Source organism: Pygocentrus nattereri, chromosome 30, assembly GCF_015220715.1.
Source record: "Pygocentrus nattereri isolate fPygNat1 chromosome 30, fPygNat1.pri, whole genome shotgun sequence".
NCBI lineage: Eukaryota > Metazoa > Chordata > Actinopteri > Characiformes > Serrasalmidae > Pygocentrus > Pygocentrus nattereri.
In genome coordinates this window covers 3,715,944-3,726,993 of record NC_051240.1, presented here as the reverse complement: position 1 = coordinate 3,726,993, position 11,050 = coordinate 3,715,944, and the positions used below count along the sequence as shown (strand labels likewise).

Sequence of the window (11,050 nt, the reverse complement as noted above, 5' to 3'; positions counted from 1 at the left end):
TGCATGGTGAAATGGTACTTCAGATTGATGGAGAATGTGATTTTACATTGAACCTCTCTAGAAAATGATTCTAAATAGCATCACTAAGGGTTCTTCTATTGTTATGATGGTTCTATATGGTTCTATAAAGCATCAAATAGGTTCCTCTATGTTACAATTGTTCTATATAACATCAAAAAGGGTTCTTCTAATGGTACAATGGTTCTTTAAACCATCCAAAAGGGTTCTTCTTTTGTTACAGTGGTTTTATATAGCATCTAAAAGGGATCTGCTGTTGTTTCGATGTCAAACCACTATTTTTGGTGCTACATAGAACCATTTCCAAAAAGGTTCCATATAGAACCATATACAGCATATTCTCCATTAATCTGAAGAACCATTTCACTATACAAATAACCATTTGAGCAAGCAGGTGGTTCAATATAGAACTCAGGGTTCTACACAGAACAGCTGTCTTTATTAAAGAACCCTTCGAGAACCCTCTTTTTAGGAATGTATCTACGAGGCTGAGTTAAAGAGCTGAAGGCTGCAGTGCAGGAAAACAAACAGTCTGTTCAGTTTTACAGCTGACCAACTCCCCCCGCCGCTCCACCTGCCACGCTGATGGATGGACTGATTTATTCATCTGTTTATCTGTTTAGGGTCATTTGTTTATCTGTTTGGCCAAACAGCATCTCCAGCCTTCAGCGCAGGCTGACGACCTCCCAGCATCCCCAGCTCTCTGTCCTTCTTCCTTCCATCTTTCCTGTCTTTCTTATATCCTCTCTTCCTTCATTCCATACTTTTCTTCTTTTTTCTTTCTTCCATGTTTTCTTTCTTTCTCCAGTACTGTCTTTGCTTCTTTCTTTCTCTCTTCCTTCCCTCCCTTTGTCTTTCCTTCCTATTTTTCTTCCTTCATATTTTTTCTTATGTCCTCCTTTCTTTCTTTCAATCCATACTTTCTCTTCTTCTTTTTTCTTTCTTTCTTCAGTACTGTCTTTTGCTTTTTTCTTTCTTTCTCTATCTTTTTTCCTTATATTTTTTCTTGCTATTTCCTCCTCACTTCCTTCATATTTTCTTTTTTCTCTATCCATCCATCCTTTATTTGTTTTTCTTTCTTTCTTTATTTCTGTCTTTCCTTTTTTCTTAATTCGATACTTTTGTGCATTTTTCCTTTTTTCTTTGCTTCTTTCTTTCTTCCTTATTTCTTCTCCTTGTTTTTCTTTCTTATGTGTTCTTCTTGTATTTTTTCCTTCTTCCTTCCTTTCTTTTAAACCTGTCTTTTGAATGTTTCACGTTAGCAGCTGTGGAAGAACACTGGTAACAATGAAGAGGGTCTCTCTCTCTCTCTCTCTCTCTCTCTCTCTCTCTCTCTTTCTTTCTTTCTCTCTCTCTCTCTCTCTCTTTCTTTCTTTCTCTCTCTCTCTCTCTCTCTCTCTCTCTCTTTCTTTCTTTCTCTCTCTCTCATTCTCTTTTCTTCCTTGTTTGTCTCTCTTTCTCTCTCCTGTAAAGTCTGTGGGTTAAACTCAGAAAAATTGCAACTCTCTCTCTCTCTCTCTCTCTTTCTCTCTCTACCCCCCTCCTCCCGGACATCTCAGCTGTAACTCAGCTCTCTTCACACCTCCGCTCCGCTCTGTTTGTTTGTCTTGTCCTGTCAGCCCCCCCCACCCAAATGAACCCGAATAACTCAGTGTCAGAAACATATACCCCCACCATTCTCCCCACACCCACTCCCGAAACCCAAACTGCCCCGGAATGCAGGGGTTTTGCCCCCCAAGCGACTGACAAAGAGTTAACAAGTAGAGCTGGGCACATTTTTTTGTGTGACCATCTTTTTATTACTCAAAAAGGGGGCGGCGGGTGGTGGGGGTTATGGGGTGTTATGGAAAAAAAAATCAATGTGTTTTACAAATATATGTATGACTATGTCCGAGTATCAGACGCAAAATCGTTTGCATTAATGAAGCGACATTTAGCAAGAGTGGTAAAACTGAACATCAGCACCGCCATGTCACTCTGAGGATACAGTGAGTTTCCGTTACCTGCCGCTCACTGCTTTACTGCTTTACTCACAGCTCTCACTTTTTCACCCTGATACGTCTCTGTTTTATCTTCTGAGTTACAAATCTTTACCTCACTGTTGTTTTAGGCTCCTCTACCCATGTCTGCTTGTTTTTACGTGATACATTCTGAAAAGCACAACTTTTTAAATGATATTAGCAGATTTTAAGAACACTTTGAGAAGAGACTGTGAGAACACATTATGCCACCGTGGTGCGTCCGCATGGCTTTTCTTTGATAATAAAATGGTCTGGGGTGGGGGTAGCAGTAAAACCAGATCTGCTGAGTTTTAAAATAAAGGTCTAGTCAGTTCAGTTGTTTCTTCATGTATTCACTCCGGTTACTTCTGCTGGGGACTTTTATTCTAAAAGCTGGGTGTGGCCAGTGTTGGGTACAAAAGTATAAATCCACAGATGTCTGTTGTTCTCTATCTGAGGCGATATGTATGCGTGTCTGCCATGTCGGAGCGGTCAAGATCAGCTTTTAAACAAATACACCTGACGTTAGAAAAGTGACTCCCTATTTGCTACCTTGTTTGAATTTTCCCACTCCACCTTAAATGGTACAGCAGTTACTTTCGGGTGCCTGAGGCTTCATCCTTTATGGTGGAACAGGAAAATGTGATGATTTCAGCTTTGTATAAGACGGTGCTGTTGAGAATATCTACATGGATTAAGGAACACAGTAATTTACCTATAATGCTTAGGCAGCATTAACAATCACTGTAAATAAATGAATAAAACTACTACATCAAGTTAAGATCTAATGTTAACTATTTTCAGTTAGCAGAGTTAAGTAGTGTTAATTTAATTAATCTAGTGTTCGGAACTGCTACCAAAGCTTCCAAACTTCCACAAAAAATACATTTCAATTTCACCTTTCAGTCATTTATGTAGACAAAGTTAAAGAAGTTAGCCTGATAATTTGCCATTTTTTAATAATTTTATATAATTTTGCCATATTAGTTTACTTGTACAGTATTGCTGTGTTGTTTCTACAGAGACTTGCCTGTTTGCACTGAGATGACCGATGTGCTAAACCCAAACAACACTGCCCGCTCCTAAGGGGAACTTAATTACTCTAAACAGTCTCAGAGTTGGGGCTAGCTGCTCTGAGGTGATACCCAGGCACTTAAGCATGCTTTTCAATGCAGCTACGTCACAATGAAATAAAGTGAACCTTTGCTGTTCTTATGGCATATGGAACCTATTTATCCCACAACATATTGTATTCCCTCGAACACAACAATATGTGACCATTACTGACCACATTTTGGTTCAGTCAGTTCTGTTTGTATTTACAGCTACATAAAACCATCTGCTTCTACTGCTGACTGGATGTGTTATCCACCCGGATACACCCAATGTACAGCCAATGTTCATGTTTACAAACATTCTGATATGGTTGGATTATTAACAGACTGTCTGGCTGCATGTAAACATGGCCAGTGAGTCTAGAGCTAGCGCAGAAATTGTGCTTTCCCATTCATTTGTATGTTGTTTTCCACTGAAATTCCAGAAAAGCTGAGTATGGATCAGAACCCTGCCTTGTCGAAGTTTCTCTCGTTACATTATGAAGGCTGTGTGATGAGAGACAGGTTTCTGCTGCATTTACATAAAATACTTTCGCAACGCTGCACCAGCGTAAATGACACCATGAGCAACAAACACAATAAGCAGACGGATGAGGAGCACCGTGTCCCACCCCGGCCCCATCGTACCTTTGCAGGCCTTCCTGTGGGAGATGGGCTTGGACATGTCTCTGTAGTAGCCCTCCTTGCAGTAATGGCAGTGGCGTCCCGCTGTGTTGTGGCGGCAGTTGAGGCAGACTCCTCCGCTCTTCCTCCCCGACAGCTTATACAGCTCCATGTTGAAGCGGCAGCGTCGCGCGTGCAGGTTACAGTTACAGGCTGCGGCGAGGAGAGTGAGAGAGAGAGTGAAAGAGAGAGTGAGAGAGAGAGAGAGAGAGAGAGAGAGAGAGTGAGAGAGAGTGAGTGAGAGAGAGTGAGAGAGAGAGAGAGTGAGAGAGATAGAGAGAGAGAGAGAGAGAGAGAGGGAGAGAGAGTGAGAGAGAGAGAGAGTGAGAGAGATAGAGAGAGAGAGAGAGAGAGAGAGGGAGAGAGAACCATGACCACTTAAAGACTCATTTGCTTGATTAAATGGTTCTCTATAAGGTGAAATGGTTCTCCATATTGATGCAGAATGTGTTGTTTTTGAAAACTTCTAAATAGCACCAAAAATATTACAATGGTTCTACATGGTCTTACGTAGCCCCAAAAAGTGTTCTTCTAATGCCAAGAAGGGTTCTGCTATTGTTATGATGTTTCTCTATGGTTCTATATAGCACCATCTATGGTTACAATGGTCCTATATAGCACCAAAAAGAGTTCTTCCAAAGTCTTGATGGATCTGTAAAGTTCTATATAGCACCACAAAGGATTCTCCTATTGTTGTGAAGGTTCTATATGGTTCTATATAGCACCATCTACTATTCTAATGGTTCTATATAGCACCCCAAAGGATTCTGCTATTGTTATGAAGGTTCTATATGGTTCTATATAGCACCATCTACTATTCTAATGGTTCTATATAGCACCCCAAAGGATTCTGCTATTGTTATGAAGGTTCTATATGGTTCTATATAGCACCATCTGCTGTTACAATGGTTCTATATAGCACCATCTGCTGTTACAATGGTTCTATATAGCACCAAAAGACATTCTTCTATTGCTACAATGGTTCTGTTTGGTTCTATGCAGCAGCAAAAAGTGATCTTCTGTTGTTATGATGGGTTTATTTAGTTCTATACAGCACCACAAATGGTTCCGCTACTATTATGATGGTTTTGTATAGTTCTATATAACACCACCTACTGTTAAAATAATAACAGCAGTACCCTTTTTGGTGCTAGACAGAACCATTTCCAAAAATATTACATATAGAACACATTTTCATTATCTACGTTATCAATCAGAACCAAGCAAAGAACGATTTAAGCATGCAAATGGTTCTTTGAGTGTTCATGGTTCTGTATAGAACCATTGGCTTTACTAAAGAACCCTTGTAGAACATCTTTTTAAGGGTATGGGAGTCAGCCTCTGGAGTACGTCACTGATCATTCTGCCCCAAGTCTCTATTAAAGTTCAATAACTAGTAAGCAGGGAAGTCACTGGACTCAATCTGAGATAATGTCACCGGTGGAAATCTCAGTGGACGAGGCAGGAGCGATTAAACTGGTCCTAATAACGATTCCTGATGGGGACCCACAGTTCTCGTTAGGCTCTCCTCTCATTCTCTGATGACTCCTCCAATTACCGTCCCTGTCCCAGCGCTAGCCCAGCACGAGAGCCGCTGCTGCCGTGTGTTTACTCATGAATAACGTCGCTGGCGGTGAGTTTAATTAGCCTGCCATGTTTATTCATTATTTCTTTAGTGGCGCTGCCATTCAGTGAGCCGCAGCGCAGCGGCCACCCCTGCAACTCATGTTTTATTAAACCATCTGTCAGTCACACAAAACAAACACAGACACAGCAGATCAGCAATGATTAATCAACCAATTCAATTAACCATCAAGTCCAGCACTAAACTAAAGACGCAAGCTTCTCACACCAAACGTATCCCAGCTGATCGACCACATTTTCATTAATGGGGACTTAAAATGTGTAAATCTGATTTCTGTAATCAGTGTCAAAAAGGAGGTTAAGCAGGTTTATCTATGAAAAAAATTAATGCGGTTTTCAAAAATGGCCATTGTGCCCTGTAAAAGTAAACAAAAATATGTCTTATGTATATTTTCCCCAAGTGTTACTGGATCCTCTGAATTATGAGGTAGAAGGAATATGTATATATATATATATATATATATATATATATATATATATATATATATATATATATATATATATATATATATATATATGCAGACTGAAATGGCTGAAAGTAAGTGAAGCTTCATTACTGTCATATATCAGCAAAAACTGCAGCCTGAAAAACCCTCTTAACTACCACATTTGATAAAGCTTGCTGATTTGTGTTTATATTTCAGCTCATTAACAACTTAAAAATAAAGAGAATCTGGGGACATTTGGGATGCACTGAATTTGGAATCTTTTTGTTAACCACAGTAGGAGATTTTGGTGGAGACACCATTCATTTTTCCTAATAGGGAAAGGCTAGACCCAGAATTCCTAATATGGGCATGACGCCGACTGCAGAATAACAGTGGTTTCAGAGGTCTATGATCAGGTCAGTGGGAGTTCGCGAAGTTGGAAGAGACGTGTCAGAAACTCTGAAGAGAACTTCCGATCTGCAGAGCCCGAAAAGCCTGTCTCAGAAGGAGGCTGTATGGTCTAATCCTCCTAAAGCTCTGGATGAGTTTCCCAGCGCTGTAAGCTGGAGCTGTTAATGAGGCTGTGGAGCTGTGGGGGCAATAACCTGTCTGCTCTGGATCTGAAACTGATCTACTCACTCCCTCCGGCTACAGATTACACACAACCGCTAACAAGAGCACGACTGAGCCCCCAGCTCAGCACTAACTCACAGTCATCACTAACACCACCACTGCACACGGTCATCACAAACACCACCACTGCACACGGTCATCACAAACACCACCACTGCACACGGTCATCACAAACACCACCACTGTACACGGTCATCACTAACACCACCACTGCACACGGTCATCACAAACACCACCACTGCACACAGTCATCACAAACACCACCACTGCACACAGTCATCACAAACACCACCACTGCACACAGTCATCACAAACACCACCACTGCACACGGTCATCACAAACACCACCACTGTACACAGTCATCACTAACACCACCACTGCACACGGTCATCACAAACACCACCACTGCACACAGTCATCACAAACACCACCACTGCACCCAGTCATCACAAACACCACCACTGCACACGGTCATCACAAACACCACCACTGCACACAGTCATCACAAACACCACCACGGCACACAGTCATCACAAACACCACCACTGCACCCGGTCATCACAAACACCACCACTGCACACGGTCATCACAAACACCACCACTGCACACGGTCATCACAAACACCAACACTGTACACAGTCATCACAAACACCACCACTGCACCCAGTCATCACAAACACCACCACTGCACACGGTCATCACAAACACCACCACTGCACACAGTCATCACAAACACCACCACTGCACACGGTCATCACTAACACCAACACTGTACACAGTCATCACTAACACCACCACTGCACACGGTCATCACAAACACCACCACTGCACACGGTCATCACAAACACCACCACTGCACACGGTCATCACAAACACCACCACTGCACACAGTCATCACAAACACCACCACTGCACACGGTCATCACTAACAACACCACTGCACACGGTCATCACTAACACCAACACTGTACACAGTCATCACTAACACCACCACTGCACACGGTCATCACTAACACCACCACTGCACACGGTCATCACTAACACCACCACTGCACACGGTCATCACTAACACCAACACTGTACACGGTCATCACTAACACCACCACTGCACACGGTCATCACTAACACCAACACTGTACACAGTCATCACTAACACCACCACTGCACACGGTCATCACTAACACCACCACTGCACACGGTCATCACAAACACCACCACTGCACACAGTCATCACAAACACCACCACTGCACACGGTCATCACAAACACCACCACTGCACACGGTCATCACTAACAACACCACTGCACACGGTCATCACTAACACCAACACTGTACACAGTCATCACTAACACCACCACTGCACACGGTCATCACTAACACCACCACTGCACACGGTCATCACAAACACCACCACTGCACACGGTCATCACAAACACCACCACTGTACACGGTCATCACTAACACCACCACTGCACACGGTCATCACAAACACCACCACTGCACACAGTCATCACAAACACCACCACTGCACACAGTCATCACAAACACCACCACTGCACCCAGTCATCACAAACACCACCACTGCACACGGTCATCACAAACACCACCACTGCACACAGTCATCACAAACACCACCACTGCACACGGTCATCACTAACACCAACACTGTACACAGTCATCACTAACACCACCACTGCACACGGTCATCACAAACACCACCACTGCACACGGTCATCACAAACACCACCACTGCACACGGTCATCACAAACACCACCACTGCACACGGTCATCACAAACACCACCACTGCACACGGTCATCACTAACAACACCACTGCACACGGTCATCACTAACACCAACACTGTACACAGTCATCACTAACACCACCACTGCACACGGTCATCACTAACACCACCACTGCACACGGTCATCACTAACACCACCACTGCACACGGTCATCACTAACACCAACACTGTACACAGTCATCACTAACACCACCACTGCACACGGTCATCACTAACACCAACACTGTACACAGTCATCACTAACACCACCACTGCACACGGTCATCACTAACACCACCACTGCACACGGTCATCACAAACACCACCACTGCACACGGTCATCACAAACACCACCACTGCACACAGTCATCACGAACAACACTGCATATGCTCATGACAAACACCACCACTGCACACGGTCATCACAAACACCACCACTGCACACGGTCATCACAAACACCACCACTGCACACTGTCATCACTAACACCACCACTGCACACAGTCATCACAAACACCACCACTGCACACGGTCATCACAAACACCACCACTGCACACGGTCATCACGAACAACACTGCATATGCTCATCACAAACACCACCACTGCACACGGTCATCACTAACACCAACACTGCACACGGTCATCACAAACACCACCACTGCACACAGTCATCACGAACAACACCACTGCACACAGTCATCACTAACACCACCACTGCACACAGTCATCACAAACACCACCACTGCACACGGTCATCACAAACACCAACACTGTACACAGTCATCACAAACACCACCACTGCACACAGTCATCACGAACAACACCACTGCACACGGTCATCACAAACACCACCACTGCACACGGTCGTCACGAACAACACTGCATATGCTCATCACAAACACTGCTGCACATGATCATCACAATCACCAACAAATGTCATTACCCACCACCCCATGGAAAACTAATGCCGTCCAAATAGAGTTTAACAATACAACAAACCCTAACTCTGTCCTTAAATAAAGCAGAACCCAAGTTTGCCTGTATTTTTCTATTATTTGAAAGAAGTCTTTAGCTGTTCTCTGAACGCCTGGCATTCCGCCTGAATGTGTGTCACTCTACGTTCTGCTGGAATGCTGCTGTTTAACATCTGCACTGACCTCTCAAACACACACAGCGTAAACTCTGAATGTCGGACGGTGATGCCAAAGATGTTTCTGTTCACCCACAACGACACCCCGAACACATGCACGCTAATATGGGCAGCGGAAAGAGGCCCCCAAATCACACACACGCACACACACACACACACACACACACACACACACACACACACACACACACACACACAAACTCTGCAGCACTCAGGGCTCAGGATTCAGGGTGGCTGCCTCTCTATGGGGGGAACACAAAGACTGTGTGCTGTGTTGGTTCTGCAAACTCACTTTAGATATCACACACACACACACACACACACTCATTCTCTCCTGGTTCCGCTGAGTGAACAGTGCTGTGTAAAAATCAGAAACCGCCCTTCATTTATTCAGTCTTCAGTCAAAATATCCTCTGAGTATAAGCTACACATTTTTCAGGGTCAGAATAAAATGCAGAAAATATATTTAACTGAATATTACACAACCACTACTGAGGACAATAAAGGGCCCATGCCCTACATTGTTCATATATATTTTTCCCTGAGGTGTTGTGCTTATAAACTATGTGTAGCTGTATATACCAAAAACAGCCTTAATTATTCTCTACAGTCATTTTCCACCGTCTCTTTATCCCTCACAGCCCTTAAACAAGCTGCTTTTTAACTTGAGCCTTTAAGACTGACATATAGTCATATGCAAAACTCCTAATCAAATTTAAACGAGGTTTTGTTGAATTTCTAAGTGAACATAAGTTACCAAATCCTCCAGCTTCTGCACATTCCAGTACACAATTACTGTTTGAGTTTAATATACTGGAAAAAAAAACTTAACCCTCAACCTTCTTTCTCTTCTCCTTTCTTTCTTCTCTCTCTTTCCTCTTTCTCTATTCTCTCCTGCTCCCTATGTTCTGCCTCTCTCTCTCTCTCTCACTCTCTCTCTCTCTGCTGTCCATTTTCTCTTCTCATTTCTCCCTGCTGTCTTCTTTCCTTTTTTTACGTCTCTCTCCACCCTCTCTCTTCTTCTCTTTCTTTTTCCTTCTCTCTTTTTCTCTCTATTATCTCTTCATTCTCTTCTCTCACTCTCTCTTCTCTCTCTTTCTCCATCCCTTTGGTCATCTCTCCTCTCTTTCTCTTTCTCTCCCACTTTTTCTCCTTCTTCTCTTCTCTTTCTCTCTCACTCACTCGGCAGGACTGAAGGCCTCATCAAGGAAGAAGGTCAAACAGGCTGTTCTCACCTCCACTTAACAGATATTATAGACAGAGTGTGTATGTGTGGGTGTGTGTCTGTACTTGTCTTTATCACTTTATGAGGACCCAATGTTCTTATGAAAGGACATTATGACAGTGTAGTAAAAGGTCAAAGCTCAGTTTAGATGTAGGTGGAGCGTTACACGGCTACAGTAATACAGAACTCAATGAAAGTCCTCACAAGTCTAGTAACACCAACATCTGTGTGTGTGATAGAGATAAGAAAGGGAGTTTTTTGGAAAAAGCTGATCCAGATGACTTCTGTTCTTCTCTCCTCTTTCCTTTCGTTTTGGCTGCTAACTACATACCACCAAGAGAGGAGTGTGAGTGTGTGTGTATGTGTGTGAGCTGACACTGATGGTGAG

The 11,050-nt window shown here is 43.2% G+C and overlaps 1 protein-coding gene across 1 annotated transcript in view; it reads right to left on the bottom strand.

Annotated features, from left to right (window-relative positions):
- The window catches only part of ntn1a (netrin 1a), a 98,703-nt gene that overhangs the window by 37,065 nt on the left and 50,588 nt on the right, over nt 1-11,050 (bottom strand). Inside the window, exon 2 of the mRNA XM_037536530.1 lies at nt 3,761-3,949. Coding sequence (XP_037392427.1) covers nt 3,761-3,949 — 189 coding nt within the window. The remainder of the gene's footprint in view (nt 1-3,760; nt 3,950-11,050) is intronic.